The sequence below is a fragment of the Rosa rugosa genome, chromosome 1, assembly GCF_958449725.1.
Source record: "Rosa rugosa chromosome 1, drRosRugo1.1, whole genome shotgun sequence".
NCBI lineage: Eukaryota > Viridiplantae > Streptophyta > Magnoliopsida > Rosales > Rosaceae > Rosa > Rosa rugosa.
Window position 1 is genome coordinate 71,499,178 of NC_084820.1, and position 19,473 is coordinate 71,518,650.

Here is a 19,473-nt window from a genome sequence, read left to right on the forward strand (position 1 = left end):
TTCTAACTTTGTATGTTTCGTGCAAATTTCTAATTTCTTTTCTTACAAGAAAGGTAAAACTTCATTACAAAAATTATTCTCTATATGATATTGACATGTCAGTTTTACGCCTTAATATGTTTTACATACTAAAAACATGTTTAATGGGCATTCAACACCCAATCATTGATTTGAAACATTTATGATTCATTAAAAGCCACAGTCAATCTGTTAATTACTTGTTAGGTTTTTCCTTTCTTGGCCTATAATTAGGTTAATTATGGCCAAACTATAAACACTGCCATTAACAAAGCAAAGTTGCAGACAAAAACACCATCAAACAACTAGGCTTGTTTCCTCAACATGCTGGTGCTTCTTTAATATACTAACCAGCCATCACCAGTACCATTCCAGAATTCAAATCCAAGTTTTCAATGCTCCTGAGTCCTCAAGCCACCTGAGCAGTCGCACCAGATAACATAACTAAAAACTGAAACATTCACAAACGCCTTCTCTTCAAGTCAAAGACAGTACTCGCGGTTTCATTGGACATCACAGCACAGAATTGTAGGACTTGTCAAAAATGGACAGGTTTCATATTTAAGTGAGCGAGTATATTCCTACTCGCTTTGTAAGCAAGTAAAGAAAGATTAAATCTCTGCGTTCTTTCTGGTCAATTACTTCTGGCAACATCAAACTGAGTTGTGCTGTGGCGCTATTAACAGCTCATTTTCCTTGTTTTGTTTTTCTTTTTTAGGAAGAGAACCCAAGTTGCTTTGCTCTCAAGTGAACAGCACTGAAAAAAAGAACAATTTTTTTTTTGGCATAGATAATGGCTGAGAATCCTTACCTGTTATTCTCTGAAAATAACCGCTTCATCTAATCCACCCTCCTCTTCCTCAATTTCAGACCCCAAAAACCGTTTTATTCCAACTGTCTCTCTGTGAGTTTTTCACTTTTAAACCCCAACGTTTAAAAAGTTGAGGCCTTCCAGTTGGTCCTTCGTCACTGGTCATTTGGTGTCAAGAAGAAGAGTGAATCAGAGATTTGGAGTAAGTTTCTGATGTGGGTTCTGCAGCAAATTGGGTTTTGGTTACTGGGTTTGATGTAGTTTATGGGTTGGTTTTGTTTGTGTTACTAAAGATGAGGTCTTTAGTGTTTGCAGGGATTGTGGGGATCTGGTTTTGGTGAGGAGTAAGGAGGGAGATGGAACCTCCAACTGGGTTTTTGGCTACTTTGTGGAACTTCATCTGTTTTCTGCCTTACTTTATTGGGCTTCTTCTTCTTGGCACGGTTAAAGGTTTGTCCTTTATTTTGGGAAATTGGATTCTTTCCTGTGCTAATTGGTTTTCCTCTTTAATTCCAAACTGGTTTTGTGGTTATATGGATTTGGCTTTAGTTTCAGTGCAAATTTGATTGGAAAACAAGGATGTTGTGTCTCTGTTTGTGAGGTGTAGTTTGAACTTGTAATCCAATACTGGTTTTGGATTCTTGATTTTCATTTCCCATCATGCTGGGGTTGGGAGTTGTTTGGTTTCTTCTCACAACATTTTTTTTACTTGGAACTTCATCCATGTCTAAAGAGATGGAACTATTGTGCACAGACATGTAACATTACCATTTCTAAAGATAATGTTTGAAGTTGTATTGAGAAATTAGAATAGGAATTGATACATGTAAATGCTTAATTAATGCTGTATTATGAGTTGATTGATTAGTTAGTCACACTGCTCAAAGCCTTGATGGATTACTTGAGGATAGCTCTCCAAACCTAACATCAAAGTTTTATCTCAGGAATTTTCTTCTGTCCATTGATTTGCCTTATCATTGGAGTTGGAAACACGGCTATCATATTGGGTCTTTGGCCTGTTCACATTGTTTGGACCTATTATTGCATCTTGAGGTGCATTCCTCTGCCTCTGTTTGTCACTGTTTCATTGTTAAAGAAATAGTACAGTAGGAATACTTTTCTCATGATTCTTTTAAAAATGAGCAGCGCTAAACAATTTGGGCCAGTTCTGAAGATTGTTGTCTGCATAACTATACTACCTCTCCAATTGATCTTGTGGCCAGTGGTTGGAATTGTTGGAAGTGTATTGGGTGGAGCAGCATATGGCTTACTTTCACCAGTATTTGAAACTTTTCAAGCTGTTGGAGAAGGGAAGACCAATCAGTTGTACCACTGCTTTTACGTATGTGTTTGATTATTCAGCTCTTATAATTCTTTTCACCAGTCCTTCTCTTGTTGCCTTCCGTACGAGATATATCTGTTTCTTGTCATTTGGCAGGATGGAACTGTAAGCACGGTTAAGGGAAGCTTCACTGTTGTGAGGGATTTTAAGGATGTCTGTTACCATACATACTTCTCAGTTATGGATGACCTGAAAAGTCAGGGTCCTCCAAAATATTATGAAATCAGGTATGTTTTGCTCTGCCTCTCAAAATGTATGCGAGCTGGTTTAAGTTTTCTTTGAAAAGTAATTTTGGAAGTTAAGGATGAAAGAAAACTGCGTAATATATTTCGAAAAGCTGTTGTGGTCCAGCAGTTATTTTTTTGCTTAAGTTTATTAATCACGATCTTTGTTTTAACCAGAGCTTTTCTAAATCTTGTCCAGGTTGCTTTATCTTCCTGGGGCTGTTCTAGCAGGGGTCCTTGGTTTCATGGTTGATATGCCATTGATCTCATTTATTGCCATTTACAAAAGCCCATACATGCTCTTCAAGGGGTGGCACCGTTTGTTTCATGACCTTATTGGTCGGGAGGGCCCTTTCTTGGAAACAATATGTGTTCCGTTTGCAGGTCTTGCTATCCTAGTCTGGCCATTGGCTGTTGTCGGGGCAGTTTTGGCATCTATGGTGGCCAGCATATTTCATGGTGCTTATGCTGGAGTGGTAGTTTATCAGGTTCGTCTGTCTTTGCTTATTCTCACTGTAACATAGTTCATTGGTGCAAGTCCCAGTAGATCTGTATGTTCGCATATTCTTCTTTACTTAGGGTCTTATGGATAGTTATGTTGCTCATATATATACTTTGAATCGAACACCACTTTTGAAACCAGAGAAAAGCATCCCTCTCTCCACACTGGCTTTTGCAAAAACTCCTTTTCAGTACCACAAAATGACAAAATCCAGATAGATGTTGTGGTTGTGGGTTTCTGGGAAGACTGAACTAAGTTGCAGTGCCCTATTATAGTAACTTTGTTCCTTCTCAGTCATACCAAAAATATTAATGTTCATTGCCAGAGAGGCAGATACCATGAAATCAGTTCAGTTGCTGAGAGATATTTAGTATGTCCTTATCACATAATTTGTGAGTATTAAGAGATTGTATGACCTTTGGATTACAGGAGTCCTCTCTTTGGATGGGGCTTCGCTATATCATTGCATCCTTAGCCATATATGATGAATACAGCAATGATATCCTTGACATGCCAGAAGGATCCTGCTTTCCAAGGTCTTTACTCAGCACTCAGAAATTTTGCTGTGGGTTTGTGCACTTTGGCAGTATATATGGATTTATATTATATTTTTTAATGACAGGTTAACCTACCGAAAAAAGGCTGAATCGCTTCCAACCACCTCTCGCGCACCTTCTTTCTCAAAGCATAGATCTTTGAAAAATGCTCCTTCATTCAATAATCCTATGATTGAGTTGAAGCCCCTTGAGGTATAATTACATTTAGCTCTTACTGGAATAAAATATGGACTGTTCTATATGTTCTGGCTGATGCGTGGAGATAATAGTAGATTGTTGACTTTTCAAAATATTCCCTATATAATCTTTAGTTCAGGTGCTGACCTAACAACTTTCATGGCTAATGCAGGTAATGGATAGCTTATTTAGGGAGTGCAAACGATATGGGGAAATCCTGGTTTCTGAAGGAACAATAACACGTCAAGACCTCGAAGATGCCAAGTCTAGTAAAGGAAGTAGAGTTATTAGCACTGGCTTGCCAGCTTGTTGCCTTCTTCAGACACTCTTGCGATCTGCAAAAGCCAATTCGGCGGGCTTATTGTTAAGTAAGTGAAATGCTTGTTCCTTGCCACTCTTACCAGCTTACAACTTTTCAGTTTTGTTTTATCGAGTTTTGTACTGTAATTTTTAATTTTATGCTTGATTGATGCAGTTGACAACTGTACTGAGATAACTAGCTCAAACAGACCAAAAGACACAATCTTTGATTGGTTTCTCAACCCCCTCTTGATCATCAAGGATCAGATCAAAGCAGAAAAGCTTACTGAGTCAGAAGAGTACTACCTCGGCAAATTAGTTCTATTGAGTGGTGATCCTATGAGGTTGAAAAACTCAAACATCGGCTCACCACCTGATTCAGAGCGTAAACAAGCTGAACTTGATGCATTGGCTCGAAGGTAATGAATGCAAATACTTAGAGAAGCTTCTATTTCCTAATTATTTTTAAACCCTTTTCCTTTCCCTTCATGTTGATGTTTGCCATTTTGTTATTCATCATTACTTATCTTGTCATACAGGCTCCAAGGTATTACTAAATCAATCTCAAGATACCCAACTTATAGGCGCCGGTATGAGGATCTTGTCAAAGCCTTATCTGATGAACTTGGCCAGAATAATGATGGTAGTATCAAACCAACCAGCGGCCCTAATACCATTGCAAGATCAAAGAGTGCCTTTGCCCGGTTGTTCACCCAGAAATCTTTTAGTTTTACAAGCAAAACAAGCAATCACGGGGGTGATCCAGAGTCACAAGAAGTCGAAAGAGATGTGACCATTGCATAGTGAAATGTCTCACGTGCCTACAGCCATATTGATTTTTAGGTATTAACTTTGTTCATTCCACAACGTTTACCTTCTTGTTCAAAATTGGGACGGAGAAAAAGGTCTTTTGATTCCCTTTTTTTTTTTTTTTTTTTTCTGTTATGTATACAAAATATATACACTTAATGTAAGCAGATGCATGTGATAAAACAGTTGTAATTCCTTTTAATTGAAATTCATTGACAGTATGAGTGAAGAATTTGATGCAACTAGGCCTGGATGAAGGTGCTACCCAGTTGCTTCTATAGAATTGCTTTTGTTGAAAGCATATTGTGCGCCAATGATTTAGTTAAAATTCCAAGTGCTTTTACTGAAGACACTAGAAAACTGCTTCTTCATCGTCCGGAAAACAGAAAAAATGCTTCTACAATCTAAAAAGCTCCTTTTAGTTTTAGTCTCGACAATACTAAACCCAAGTTCCCATGCCAAGTTTGTTGAAGAGTCATGAGTCCCAAAGTTCATTTCTCTCTTAACTTGGGAAAATATATAGTTTACCTCATACGTACAGTAAGAAATTAAGAAAAATGTAAATAAAGGGAGTAACTTTTCTTCGGTCTAAACTTGACCAAGTCAAAACAAGTCCCAGCTTCATGGGTCACGTAGCCTCCCCAGTCCCCACTATCTCAGTTAGTGCAAGTAACTACCTCTACTACAACTTCACCCCCCCCTCTATATATTAACCCTCGTAAACATTTCCATAATTACATTTCACCTAGTCTTCTTCTAGCTTTGCGTCATTCTGAGATTGAGAGAGACCTAACTCTGAGCCTGAAAAACCCTCCTATGGCTGCTTTTAAAACAAGTTTGTTCTGGCTCGTCATTTTCATCTCTCTTGGGAACTCGTTGGTTTTCTCAGCTTTTGAGTTCCAGGTTGGTGGAACTCAAGGTTGGGTCGTCCCTCCAACCAATGACAGCAAGGTCTACAACGACTGGGCCTCAGAAAACAGGTTCCAAATCGGCAACGCCATCCGTAAGTATATGTATAGAGCAATGTTAGGCGAACCACCTAAGTTTACGGTTCCATTTTGTTTCTCATTGTTGTGTTTGGACATTGTTTTGTGAAGGTTTTAAGTACAAGAAGGACTCGGTGATGGAGGTGACGGAAGAGGACTACAAGAAGTGCAATTCAAGTCATCCCAACTTCTTCTCCAACAATGGAAACACTGTCTACAGGTTTGACCATTCGGGGTCGTTTTACTTCATCAGTGGGGCAGCCGGACACTGCGAAAAGGGGCAGAGGATGATCGTTAAGGTCATGTCGACCGATGAGGAGTCTCCGTTGGGCAAAAAATCGGCTGGTTATCGTGCTGCGGTTTACGAGCTTGGAGTGTCCAAACTTGTGTTTGTTCAGTTTGTTTTGTTCTATGTTGCTTCTCTTGTGTTCTAGGGTTCTAGACTTCTAGCTATTTAAGTTGATCATTTGTTTTTTGAATTTAATAATTAGGATGTTAACGTTGTTTTTAATCAATTTGGTCATTTTGTCGGTTTGGATTGTAGGATTGTCTACTTTGTTTATTCATCTAGTCTAGTTTGGAATTAAGTACTATCTTTGTCTAGAGTCTTTGTTTTCATCAAGTAGCAGATATTGAAGTACTATTTGAATTCATGAATGTTCTATTTTGGAATTAAGTACGATCTTTAGTGGTTAATTACGAGAATTTTGCCATTTAATTTTGAATACCTTATTTCTCAATATTGCTAATTGTAATGCTGAAATGTAATAACCATGCAAAACGTTTAGGAGTGATATGGATGAATTTGATCACAGACAGAAAAAGCACTTCTTCTGCATCCAAATTGAGAAACCAAACAACAATTAGAAACAAAAACCAGTACAATCAATATAGAATCGAAGTTGCACGTATCGGTATACACAGTGAGGAACAAAAACCACATCAATCTTCGGAGTATCTTATAATCAGCTCTTTCATTGTCAGAGAAGGAGATGTATATGAGGTTGGTTTCTTCACTTTCTTGTCATAAGAATTCCACATGAACTAGGAAACAATAGAACTAGTTGATGAAGGATTATGACTACGATCGATTTCCCTGTTCAGCAGGGATATGTTTTCAGCCCTTTATATTACAGCCACTTCTTAACTGTGATTTTCATTCATTGCTCCTAAAAAACCAACCTCTATTTCTTACTTAATTGGTTCGTTCTTTTCTTTGTTTGAGGCCAATATGAGAAAGCACGAGAGGGACTATGGGGTTTCTAGTTCAATTGCAAAGAAGCACAAGACAGACGAGAACCCAAAAGAGGTCCGACCAACACTGCCAAAGTCCAAGCACAAGCATGCAAGAGATTCTGGGGATTCTAGTTCAATCGCAAAGAAGAAGCTGAAAACTGAAGTAGAAGTCTCTTCAAGTGGGGAAGGGAACCCACTGGCATGTCTTCCTCCAGATGTTTCCTTTATGATTCTTGATAAGTTGTTCGAACCCACCGACCATCTTTCTTTCGCTAGGGTTTGCAAAGATTGGTGCTCTATTTCAAGAAACTATAATATTGCAACTCAACGCTGGCACAAGAAGGGCAAGTTGCTTCCCCTTTTCTTGGTAAGTACTGAATCCGAATCAAAAGGAAAGACTACCAACCATGAACTCGAAGCATATAACGTTTCTAGTGGAAAAAGATGTTACGATAATATTCATTTTCCGGTCACTCATGGCAAGAGGTGTTGTGGTTCTAGCCATGGTTGGTTGGCCATATTAGATATAGAAGGCATATGTCTCTCCATAACTCTGGTGCACCCTTTCCAAAAATCAGTGGAAGCCATCAAACTCCCTCTTTTGGATTTCATGACGACCAAGTCGTTGCAGTACTATGACATTAACCACTTAAAGAACACCTACCAAGAATACATTCGAAAGGTTATCTTGTCCTCCGATCCCATCTTGAATCGGGATAATTATGTTGTTGTTGTGCTCTACGGTTATGGTGGTTCAAAGTTGGCTTTCATCAAAGGAGGACAACAAAGATGGACTTATCCCGATAGGCGTCAAAGCTGCCTTAAGGATGCCATATTTTATAGAAACCAAGTTTATGCGGTTGGCGGAGGCGATGGAAATGAAAAAATCATCTCATTTGATGTTAATAGTTGTAATAAACCTTCAAAGCCTCCAAAAGCAAACCAGCGTACGCCTAATAATGTCCTAAAAAAATGTGCTGCTAGTTCATATCTTGTGGAATCAGTCGAGGGAGACCACCTATGGCATGTTAGAAGACTAGTTTCTTATTCAAGGAGAGCCGATAAGTACATTGAGAGGTTTATGGTTTACAAGGTGGCGTTTGAGGACAAAGATGGATCGGTTGTGGAACAAGTAGAGGTACAAAGCATCGGAGACGAGACTCTGTTTGTGGGTGCATCTCATTCAATAGCCGTCCTGGCTTCAAACTTTCCTGGGTGTAAGCCAAATTCCATTTACTATGCCACAGAGGAGCCGTATTGTTTTGGAGATCCGGACCACAAAACCTATCATATATCTAGTCTAGATGATGGAACCATCACAGAATATGAGCAAAACCTACGCCGGCATCCAAGTTTACATTTAGGAATTCCATGTGGAGTTTGGGTTCTACCAATGTTTAAGGGACTATTCTAGCTACTCGCTCTTATTTCTTTTTGCCTTTGAAAGTATACAATTCAATTGATTCAAGTTACAAATATATTTAGCGGTATATGTTGGTAATCCAAATTAGCCATTTTCACTGAAGAATCTATACCTTGAATGCAAAACATCTTTCAAGTTCTTGGTATACAATATTACATTCCCAATGAATGTACAAGTCACTGAAACCAAAACATGTTAAGAAATCTGATACTAATACAAATTGGCAATTCAGAAGTACTAGCTAGAGAAGATCCTAAATTTGAAACATCCTACATTAGATATATGTGTAGACTATTACCAAAGAAGTATTGGGGAACATGGAAATTAGAGGGCCGGGGGAGGGGGGGTGGGGGTGGGGTTGGGGTTGTTGAACAAGGAATGGCGAAGGAGATACATTGATCTTAATTCATGGCCACCATGCTGCTGCTGTTGCTGTAATGCCAGCATCGATATCGATATGGATTTCAGTACTCAACAGATCAAGCCAACAGATAAATTTCGATCAAAAACAGCAGAAAAGCTTTTTCTGCATCCCAAAACATAAGAGAACCAAAGAACAATGAGGAAACAAAAACAATGCATTCATTAGAATCAAAGTACTAATTGATTTCATGGGTACTTAAGGGTCAATAATACGTACCTTTGGGGCATCATCACTGTTGTTTTGGGGCTTAAATGAATGCTTTTTCGAGTTCCCGGGTCCATTGTTCATTTTCTGGTCTCTAGCTTTGCTAAATATCACTGTAAACCCTTCGGCCGAGGCTGGATTGTTCACATCCCACTCTCCAAATTTCGGCAGAGGTCTTCCTGTATCTTGCTGCACATCAAAAACAACACATTAATTCAATGTAGGCAAACAGAATTTATAATTACTATGGGAAAGACATGACAATGGTGCCGGTGTTGTTCCGGAAATGAAATCTTACCGATGCCATGAAAGAATGTGTTGCAGAATCAAAGGGAGGATGAAGGGACTAATTGACTTTGAAAGAGGGATGAAGAAAAGCCAGAATGTGAGAATGAGAAGGACAGAAAAACAAAGGCTGTAGTGGTTTTTCCTTTGAGGCCTAGGGTTTTTTTGTTTATTCACATACAGCCTGTTTGGGTCATAGATTTGTAAGTAGTTTAGTAGCTAAGTTTGATCAAAAAAGAAAAAGAAATAGTTAGTAGTTACCACATTGTTGTAAATCTTAGTTGTCCACACCATGAATAGCCATGGATTCTTAACAATATTCGACTGGCATTGTATAACTTTATCTCTTCAACTCTATGTTTAGGCACCCCCCCCACCAGAAGAAACTTTTCTAAAAACATAAATAGGAGTTCATTCAATCATTCAATGCTGGTTTATGGGCTTTGGAGACTCAATCTTAGGTGATTTGATTAATTTTAGACCTTTAAGTTGTAGCCCAATATTTGGGCATCTTTGATTTTGGGCTAGAGGAGTGAAGTCTTATTGGCTTCTCATATCAAAATTGATATAAATACGAATGACACACAGAGTCGTATATAATTATTAAACATAAATTCTATCATTATATATATAAGTGGATTATACGATGAAATGAGTTATTCATAATAAACTTGTCATTTTTCACTTAAATTGTAAATTGTTTAAATTGGATTGGGGGACTACATTAGTGCATAAATGTGATGGATCATGTTAAAAACCGCTCACTTGCCTTAGAAGGGTTTGATCCCAAAATCTTCTTTTCTTTGGATAGATAGAACTGTGATATAGTGGACTACCTCTCTGGAGCTTCGACTTGGCCCCTCTCCATGAATGCCTATCTAAGACAGAATTCGGGCCTCTAACCTATTACCAGTATCTCAACAGCATCCGCCTAATCAAGGAGGCTAAGACTTGCCAACTTGATTTCTTAATAGTTAAATTAGATGAAAACGTTGTATAGGTCATGAGTTCGATTCTCACTGACATATGTAAGGGTGGGGTGGGTTAAGGGTTTTTTTTTTTAAAAAAAAAAAAAAAAAAAAAAAATTAGATGAAAACGTTAATAACAATCGAGAACATCACTTATTTCAAAAACGTAGTAAAAATGCTAGATCCCATATATTACATATCACAGTAACATTCAGCATTTCGTGTGGATTTCAAGTCGCGAGTTTTGGATGCAAAATGGACAACCTCCTCCGGACTTGGGCCATACCCGTCCACGATGGAGAAATTGTTCGCTGCCACGTACTAATCATCTAAGTGGTGCATCCACATGGCGTCCACGCGCCTATAAAATTAGACACCAAAATCAAAAGACTCCAAAGAAGCCACGTCATCACCAAAAAACTAATCACGGCACTGAATGGATAAAATTACAAATAAGCCCCCGACGCCTAACCTCCCCTAAACCCCATTTATAACCCCATTTCCGTCATTTCGCGACAATCCTCCTTTTCCTATCTCCTCCACTCTCTCAGCCTAAACGCTTGGAACTGTTGGACTTCGATTCTCTCTCTCTCTGAAAAAATGGCGACGGGTCTGTTACGGAGGGCCTTCACCGGAATCTCATCCTCACCGGCGCCGACGGCGGCTAGGTACGTCCTTCTCCGAGCCTTCGCCTCCGAGCCGCAGACCGACGCGGCCGTCCCGACGGCGCGTGACACCTCCAAGCTGAAGACGTTCTCGATTTACCGGTGGAGCCCCGATAACCCGACGAAGCCGGAGCTGAAGGAGTACAAGATCGACCTCAAGGAGTGCGGCCCTATGGTCCTCGACGCGCTCATCAAGATCAAGAACGAGATGGACCCCAGCCTCACGTTCCGCCGGAGCTGCCGCGAAGGGATCTGCGGCTCCTGCGCGATGAACATCGACGGCTGCAACGGCCTCGCCTGCCTGACGAAGATCGAGTCCGCCGGTTCGGCCACGACGATCACGCCGCTGCCGCACATGTTCGTGATCAAGGATTTGGTGGTGGATATGACCAATTTCTATAACCAGTACAAGAGCATTGAGCCGTGGCTGAAGAGGAAGACTCCGGCGGAGGAGCCAGGGAAGGAGATTCTGCAGACTAAGAAGGATAGGGCCAAGCTGGATGGGATGTACGAGTGTATTCTCTGTGCTTGCTGTAGCACATCGTGCCCTAGCTACTGGTGGAACCCTGAGTCTTATTTGGGACCAGCTGCTTTGCTCCACGCCAATAGGTAACGATTTTCAGCTCCATTTCCGAGTTTTGTTTATGATTTCCGTGAGATTTTTTGGAGTTTTGATTGATAGCTTAGTAAATTTAGCTCAGGTGATTGATAGCTTAGCTCAAATGCTTAATGTGAGATGTGGATGTTCTTGTTGCTTTGTGTAATTGTCAAAGTTTTTTGGCTTTTCCTGTATTGCATTTTGATTTTGTTTGATAGCATTCGTCCAGCATAGTGATATTCATATGAGTTGTGTTGATTGATGTTAAATTTGCTGCTTTAGTACCAAAGAGTGTTGTGGTAATGGGAAACGAAAACGGAAAACCTGTTTCATTCGTGTTTTCAAAACGAATTGTTTATCTGTTATGTATTTGAATTGCCATGCTTTGTTGGTAGGCACAAAAGAGAACTGCTTATGGCTCTCAAATGTCATTCGTTTCATCATTTCAGTGTGTGACTGAGATTCAATAATGTCAGTTTTGTTAGTTATGGTTAATGTGACTATCTGCCTTGGGCAGCTCACTCATAGAGAACATCAAATATGTTGAATTTTAGTTTTTAGAGAACCGTAAGGAGCTAGTAACTTGATACTGTGATATAAACTAATAATAAGCTGCAGTTTTGTGAACTCGAGCGCATATTATGTGACTAGGTCCTGCTAAGGAGAGTGTTTGGAAGGTGATGGGGTTTTGCAAAAGGCTTATATAATATGAAATTGCCTGGAAAATAAGTACAAGTGAAGTAGAATATGAGACAATTGCATAGCTGAGATAATGTCTCTGCTGATCGTCTATTGTATGCTTAATCTGATGTTTTCCGGTTAGATGCCTGTCAAAGAATGTGTTGCTTCTTTACCAGAGAATTGGGGCTTCAACTATGCATATGGCATTTTCGGTAGTTCTGCAATTGCATTGGTGTAGCTGAACACTAAAATGCTGAATCATTTTGTTTGGTGTTATGCAGGTGGATAGTTGACAGCCGTGATGAATATACAGAGGAGCGACTGGATGCAATCAATGATGAGTACAAGCTATACCGCTGCCATACCATATTGAACTGTGCTCGTGCCTGCCCAAAGGGCTTGAACCCTGGAAAGCAGATCCAACATATCAAGCAGCTTCAGCTAGCAGGAGCTAATGCTTGAGTGTCTGAGTTTGTAGGAGCATTTGATCAGTTATTGTGGGAATTTTTTGAGAAGTTATCAACTTCATGTTTTCTGCTAATAATTTGTGAACTGATTTCATAAAAATGGGAATGAAGCATGTTGCTTTTGTTTATACATTAGGCCCCGTATTTGTCTTTTGCTGTGAGCCTGTAATTATCTTGTTGTTCTACTGTGCGGAACCCTTCAGTTCTCCATAACATCGAAATAAACCTGCTTCAAATTTAACAGAATCCTCTTAAACATTTTATAGATACTCATTCCCCCATTTATGCTTCTGTAATCAACTGTGAGACTAGCCTCTCAGAAAGGTATCTTTTAGTTATCTTAGTTGAGCTTTTGTGTTTGTTCATTGGAAAGATAGAGTAGATGGGTTTTAGTTAAGTTTTTAAAACCACACAACTGCTATGATTGTTCTATACCCCTTAAAAACGAATAGAACATTATATATCTAGCAAAGATTACATACTTGTATTTACACATTTATGGGATGATTCATACATATAATTCTCAGACATCATATAGTACAGATTTTCATAGATTGTGACTCATTTCAAAATGGGTTAGGTTCTCCTCTCCTGAACTGAACAAAACACAAGCCTCTATATAAGCAATTGCTGGTTAGAGGCATTCACCTATATCATCTGTGGTGATAATGAAGCTGTTAGTGCTAGCTGGGTGTTTGCTTTGTATGATCCTTATGGAAGTGAGGACCAACCTAGTTCAAGCAAGCGCACGCCCTTCTTTTCTCGTAAGCCCTCAAGATCTTGAGCCGTACACTTACGTTACCATTACAGGTGATACACCAAAATCCTTCATCTGTTCCTTTGAGACTACTGTTATGAATTTGGCGGATAAAAGTTTCTGAAAGTTTCAAATGTAAAATTTTCTGCAGGATGCAGCAATGACTGCGACACAGCCTGTTGTGATTGTGATATCAAAAAACAACCTCCGTTGTGTGTGCAATGCTGTAAAGAAGAACCTTAATTTCAACTCCAAACTAGCTTTTGCACCTCATATTGTATAAGCAAAAGAATTTTTTTATTGCACTGATATAACAGAGTTGATTATTACATCACTGATTTAATCTGACCTCATAAATAACAGGATCTCACAAAATATTGGGCATCTTGGTGTTGTAACTTCTACAGATCTATAACATCGTAAACATTGTAAAAAACCCCTCTAAGAGGTTAGCTCTTGGGAAGATTTAAGAGGAAGAACAAAACTGGAGAAAAGATGTACAAAGATTAAATCCTCCTTGAAAGACCTAGGAATACAGCAGCTGATGCGATCTGTACTTTGAGATCAGCAATATCTACATCATGACCACCTTCAACCAGACCCCACTTGTCTACCTGCAAAATAAGAAAAGGTTCTTTTAAGACTTCGCAGGGAAACCATTATGTTGGTAAATTCTTACAGATATCCAAGGATAGTACATATCTATGAGCATAGAGAAATAAAGATCAACAGGAACCTGAAAATCTTCTTCAAGTCTAATTAGCTCTATTGCTTCTTCAATCTGCAGTTTCCCACAAAACAATCCAAGAGCAATTGTTAGGGAGTGTGCTGCTCCTGCAATAGCATCAATTGCTGCCAATTCACACTCATCTGTTTTCTTCAGTAGGGTTTCTACAGCTTTTAGAAGTCCATCCTCCTGCTTTCCACCAAAAAAGCTGGAGTAAACAACAGGCTTAAAGCCAAATTCGGACTCCAGCCAATCAAGTAATGGATCAATCTTTTCCACTTGCCGTTCTACAAAAAAAGAAGAGGCACTATAAGTTGCAATGGACATACTACTGTCTTAAAACTAAGAAAAAGATCTATGTGCAGACTCAGATGATCATATGTGAAAGCTGCCATATGTGAAAACAGTGATGCCCTAATCTTCCAAGCCAGTACAACCAGTTAAATCTTAATCACAAATACCTTCTAGAATTATTTTTGAAGTAGATATCATAGCAATTGATTCAAGCTATTCTGGTGGAGTTTAAGATGGATATGACCAGTGATCTTAAAGGGGTTTTTGTAGCTAGAACATTTACTCTGCAGCTTCCTACACTCCTTTGTACCAAAACAGTGATATATGGTCTTAAAATAAATGGTTAGAACAAACTTTATCTAGTCGTTATCTTGTTCCTGGCATTGACATTTATCCTTCCAGTAACCAGTGTGACTGCAATCTATAAAGACGATGTTCTGCCTATGAATATTATGATGAAAACAACATGTTCCATCAAATGGAGATCAATGGATGAATGCTCACTTAGTAATGAATATGCAAGTCCGAAAGTTATTATGTAACACATCCATTGCACAAGAAATGAAACAGATTTTAGATAGTGATACTTTAGTATATCTTATATATAATAAGTAAAATAAATATGACACAGATGAAGACTCAACAGAACAGGTGACACAGACCTGAGAAGAAGCAACATACCATGGATGCCGCTTGTCAGCTCACTGTCATCCGGGGCGCGACAAAAGACTAAATCTTGATTGAATCTATTTATCAAGTATTCTATAACCTTATGCCGTGTGATAGGAACTCTTTCAAGTGCAGTACAAGCAAGCTTCATGAGAGGCATCGTGAAGGGCCTAATCCCATCTGTTTCCTAAAATGACTAAAGTTCCATTAGCCAAACCATCAAGTTCCCAATAACATGCAAATGCTTCAAACAATTCCAATACAAAATCTCAAATAAAAGCAATTTGATGAACAGTAATTCCAAAGCTTGCAAGAACAGTTGTACCAAAAGAGAGAACATAAGTTCAATTTCCAAAGGAACGTTCTCACAACTGTTACATTCAACCTTAAGAGTTCCGATTTGAACTGAGCTAGTACTAATGCGAAAAAGGCACATTTAGACTATGAAGCTAAACCCATTTGATTCAAGCTATCACATTCTTATAATGGTACTTGGAGAAAACAACTTCCAATTTTGAGTGCAACCCATTTGAGCAATGTAAACACTGAGCATTTGAGCTAGGATCCTACAAACTTCGAAGTAATAAATTTCCAATTTTAAGTGAAACCCAGTTGAGCTAGAAGCTTCCTAAGAGCTGAAAACACACACCTGGTATTCCCACTCAGCAGCAATGGCCTTAGCTAAACCCAAAGTCGGAAGCTTTAAGGGTCTCTTTGATGGAGTCTTGAGCGTCCGATAATCAAGCATCACCGACCACCCATTCCCGTCGTCGGCCTTCCTGGTCGTCACTTGATTGTAGAATCTCTTCCCCACCACCGACCCCGTCATGAACGACATCGGCATCGTCACCGACGACGACGCCGTTTCGCGCTTTGAAACTGAAGAAGAGGGCTTGATGTGTACGCTGTCTTGGCCGTCGGATGAGAAGGTGAAGGAGGAGGAGGAGGAAGACTCGCCGCCGTCGGATTGGGGTTGCTCGGCGGCGGTGGCAGCGGCGGAGGTGAATTGGCGGGAACGAGAGGATAGAGCGGTGGTGATTAGGTTGAGGTTTGGGATTGATTTTAGGGTTCTGTTTATCAGGAAATTGGCCATTTGGGATTTTGATTTCAATTTGAGCTTGAAGGAATTGATTTTGGTGCAAGAGTGTGAGCTCTTCACTTTCAGTAGGGTTTTTTGGGGCGAAAGAGGAAAAATGGAAGATGTAATGGACTCATTGGGTTGGGCCAGTTGCACCAAGTTCCTTGGGCCATTATAGAAAATATGAGTAGTCCATCAATAATAGGGTACGTCCTAGAATCACATTTACTGACCCTTGCATTGCCCTGTTACACAAACAGCGCATTTTTACCATTCTATCACGTAGGTTTTCTAGCATCGGATTTCAAGATATTCCTCAAGCAAACCATCAAAGATCCAAACTAAAGATAATCTGGAATTAACAGCACACAAGTTGGTCCAAAAATTGTCTGCATAACATCTCAAACTATATAGTAAGAAACACAATTTTCTCATAATACGGAATAATAAGAAAGTCAGGAACTCTTCAATTCGCGCGCAGGTCTAATTGCCACTCAAGCAGAACCGCCACTGCGAACAGCTTATCTTGCTGGTTGCCAATATTGGGGGTCGGGCTGCAATGACATCAACATGCCTTATGAAAATGGGCACATGAGAATCAGGTGATTAAACTTATTTGCTTGTCGCATTTGAAGAGAACTGAGGAGTCCACCGTACCTCTACTCCCTGCAGAAAGATCATGAAATATAAATACTTATCTAAAGAAGAAAGAAAAACAAAATTTGAAAGTTAGTAGCTACTAGTAGAAATTTTTATTCTTACTAATAGGAGTCTGCTGGGATCAATGGATGCAAGCTCTTCCATCACTTTCTTCAAGTCACTGCTGTCAATGATAGTGGGCAACTTAGACTTTCCTTCAACAGCAAGTAAAATTGTAACCTATCCGCAGCAAGTAAAAGCAAAAACAAGTTAACCCTTTTTTCCTTTCTAAAAAATGTTCTCGCAATGACATTCAGCCGAGATCTGAAGTTCAAAGTGTTTACCTCTACATTGTCATTGTGAGATTCATTAGTTGATCTCTGACTTGTTGTGCTTTGAGTTTTCATATTGTCCACATTGACAATGGTCTCTTCATCATATCTAACCCTCTCTCTGAACACAAGTTGATCAAAGCATTGCTGTGCCGCTGCTCTAGAGAACTTTGGTATAACCACCTACAATTAAGCATTGATATGAGAAGTTTAACTCAGCTCCTTATCACTGATTTCTGACATATACACAAGTTAGCAGTTGTAGCTAGTAAGTATACATAGTTTCTGACTTTCTGTTGATCTACATATGTCATAGTTTCTGTTTTAACTTGATCTACATATGTCTATAGACACACTTCAGCCAAAACCAATCCAATTCAAATAGATATTTAAAATCAATAGCTTTATACTCACACATCAGGTTGCCGAGATAGAGCTAGCTGCTGCTGTATCTATAACCAAAAGATTTGGTGAAAATGAAATCAGAAGACCTGAAGGAAAGTATCGTTATAACCAAAAATAAGGCCTTCTTCTTTTGACTCACCACTCAAAACACATCTCAAACCCGTAGGTGTAGAGGTATCTGCAGTTTCAGCGATCCGATTAAGATCCGTTTGCACTGCTCGTCCCGTGTTCGATAAAGTAACCTTATATATATATCACTCAAATGCATAAGTACATATATACAGATTAATTAATAGTAATAGATCGAAGACAATATTCTACATATATACATACATATATATATATATACGGATGGGTGTCAAGCTTCTACCGACCCGACCCACCGGAGCAGCCAACGCTGCTGAGTAGGGATTGTACATGACTAACAAACCCAACAGCACGGCAGCCATTGCTGGTTTCCTCAATGCCTTGTGACACTTTTCCCATAACTTATTAACGGCGACTGTGAAATTAGGGTTTGCTGCGGCTGGTCGATTATCTTTAAGAACATTGAGGAACTGAGACTGAGAGGGATGCCCTGATTTAGAGTCGGCGGGCAAGAAACATTGAGCTTTAGGGTTCTTAAATATTCTGGGAGCAAAGCAACGTTGATTGCTAAAAGTTAATGTGATTAGTTTTGATGGAAGAGGACGAAAAGTGCGTAATAGGGTGTTTTGCTTCAATTTCATTAATGGGTTGACTTCGATGAGCAGCGCAGCTGTTGCCATGGAAGTTGTATTGAGTATATATGGAACTGTGAATTGAAAGGAGAGGGGAAGCAATTGAAAGAAGAGTGGAAGCCCTGTCTGGATTTTATAGTGGGGCGACAAACGATGTATATGAGAATTGCGAGTTTCTGTTAAACATGCATGCACAGTTTTAGAATTCTATTGCTGATCAAAGTGCTTTAAGGCACCAAGTCCAATGAGTCCATGGAATTCTGAGCGGAGTCCATAATGCAAAAGAAGCCCAAAAGGTGCGGCCTTAATGAGCATCTGAAGTTGTCGAAAGGGAGGCATCCCTTCCAAATTACAGTTTTAATGTCTACAGAGAGGATATGTTAGATATCGTATTAGATAGAACCTAGAATGGGCACGGAGTGTGGTGCTTATGAGGGATGTTCCTGTCTCGACCAGATACAAATCAATTGATTATATGATTATATGTGGATTATTCAGTATTGTTATAAAAGTTGATTTTAGGGTCAGATATGTAATTTTATATCCAGATAAATGTGACATTAAGTTAAGTTGATATTGTGAAACGGTTAAAATTTAATAAGTGAATACGATGCATCTATCGAGAATCTTGAATTCTCAAATATCTTTGAAGCATGCGTATCCCTAGAAATGACGATCCATATGTGATCGTAAGTTCTTAGAGATGGTTGATGTAATCGTCTCCTCTAAGTTGCTTATTGTAGTCATAATGGTATTCGTGACACGATTATATACAATGCCTCTATCAAGAATCTTGAATCCTCAGGTATTTTTGAAGCATGTGTATTCCTAAAAATGACAATTCATATGTGATTGTAAGTTTTTAATGATGGTTAAGAAGAAATATATATGGAGAAGAGTTGTCAGATATCTTACATCTTAAGCTTCCATGCCATATGGTTCAGAATCGCCGGTAGAAGTCATAATAGTGTCCTTTTGTTCGACAAGGGTTGGGAAACCTTTTCCAAATTTTACTCCATCAAGTCACGCTACTCACTTTATTTTGAATAGGATTAATTCTAGATTAATCCTAAATTTAAAGTTAACATTTATGATACAACAAACTCAAAAATTGACTATCCTATCAAAACCCCTAAGAAGGAAGAAAATGATGTAGATGATCAAATTCCACCGG

General features: G+C 39.1%; 5 protein-coding genes across 6 annotated transcripts; 4 read left to right on the forward strand and 1 right to left on the reverse strand.

Moving 5' to 3' along the window:
- Window positions 1-426: 426 nt before the first annotated feature.
- Window positions 427-5,039, forward strand: LOC133726674 (uncharacterized membrane protein At3g27390-like). Of its 2 annotated transcripts, none has more exons than XM_062154270.1 (11): window positions 427-1,031; window positions 1,136-1,279; window positions 1,774-1,882; window positions 1,976-2,171; window positions 2,268-2,398; window positions 2,595-2,883; window positions 3,327-3,433; window positions 3,520-3,646; window positions 3,804-3,999; window positions 4,107-4,350; window positions 4,471-5,039. In XM_062154270.1, exons 2-11 carry the CDS (start codon window positions 1,186-1,188, stop codon window positions 4,733-4,735), a joined length of 1,758 nt encoding a protein of 585 aa, XP_062010254.1. In that variant the 5' UTR covers window positions 427-1,031; window positions 1,136-1,185; the 3' UTR covers window positions 4,736-5,039. The 2 variants fall into 2 exon arrangements, with proteins under 2 accessions (XP_062010254.1, XP_062010255.1); XM_062154271.1 differs by having other exon boundaries at window positions 428-1,031; window positions 1,145-1,279.
- A 137-nt stretch (window positions 5,040-5,176) lies between these two features.
- LOC133726675 (early nodulin-like protein 21) lies at window positions 5,177-6,409 on the forward strand. Its single transcript, XM_062154272.1, has 2 exons — window positions 5,177-5,744; window positions 5,839-6,409. Exons 1-2 carry the CDS (start codon window positions 5,558-5,560, stop codon window positions 6,159-6,161), a joined length of 510 nt encoding a protein of 169 aa, XP_062010256.1. The 5' UTR covers window positions 5,177-5,557; the 3' UTR covers window positions 6,162-6,409.
- Window positions 6,410-6,958: 549 nt separating this feature from the next.
- On the forward strand, window positions 6,959-8,377 carry LOC133734450 (putative F-box protein At1g65770). The gene has a single exon (XM_062162105.1). It carries the CDS (start codon window positions 6,959-6,961, stop codon window positions 8,375-8,377), a length of 1,419 nt encoding a protein of 472 aa, XP_062018089.1.
- A 2,401-nt stretch (window positions 8,378-10,778) lies between these two features.
- LOC133726677 (succinate dehydrogenase [ubiquinone] iron-sulfur subunit 2, mitochondrial-like) lies at window positions 10,779-12,809 on the forward strand. The gene is made up of 2 exons (XM_062154274.1): window positions 10,779-11,542; window positions 12,494-12,809. Exons 1-2 carry the CDS (start codon window positions 10,869-10,871, stop codon window positions 12,672-12,674), a joined length of 855 nt encoding a protein of 284 aa, XP_062010258.1. The 5' UTR covers window positions 10,779-10,868; the 3' UTR covers window positions 12,675-12,809.
- A 902-nt stretch (window positions 12,810-13,711) lies between these two features.
- Window positions 13,712-16,309, reverse strand: LOC133726676 (uncharacterized). The gene is made up of 4 exons (XM_062154273.1): window positions 15,776-16,309; window positions 15,139-15,313; window positions 14,173-14,450; window positions 13,712-14,050 (listed from the first exon to the last, which is right to left on the reverse strand). Exons 1-4 carry the CDS (start codon window positions 16,217-16,219, stop codon window positions 13,943-13,945), a joined length of 1,005 nt encoding a protein of 334 aa, XP_062010257.1. The 5' UTR covers window positions 16,220-16,309; the 3' UTR covers window positions 13,712-13,942.
- Between the last annotated feature and the right edge of the window lie 3,164 nt (window positions 16,310-19,473).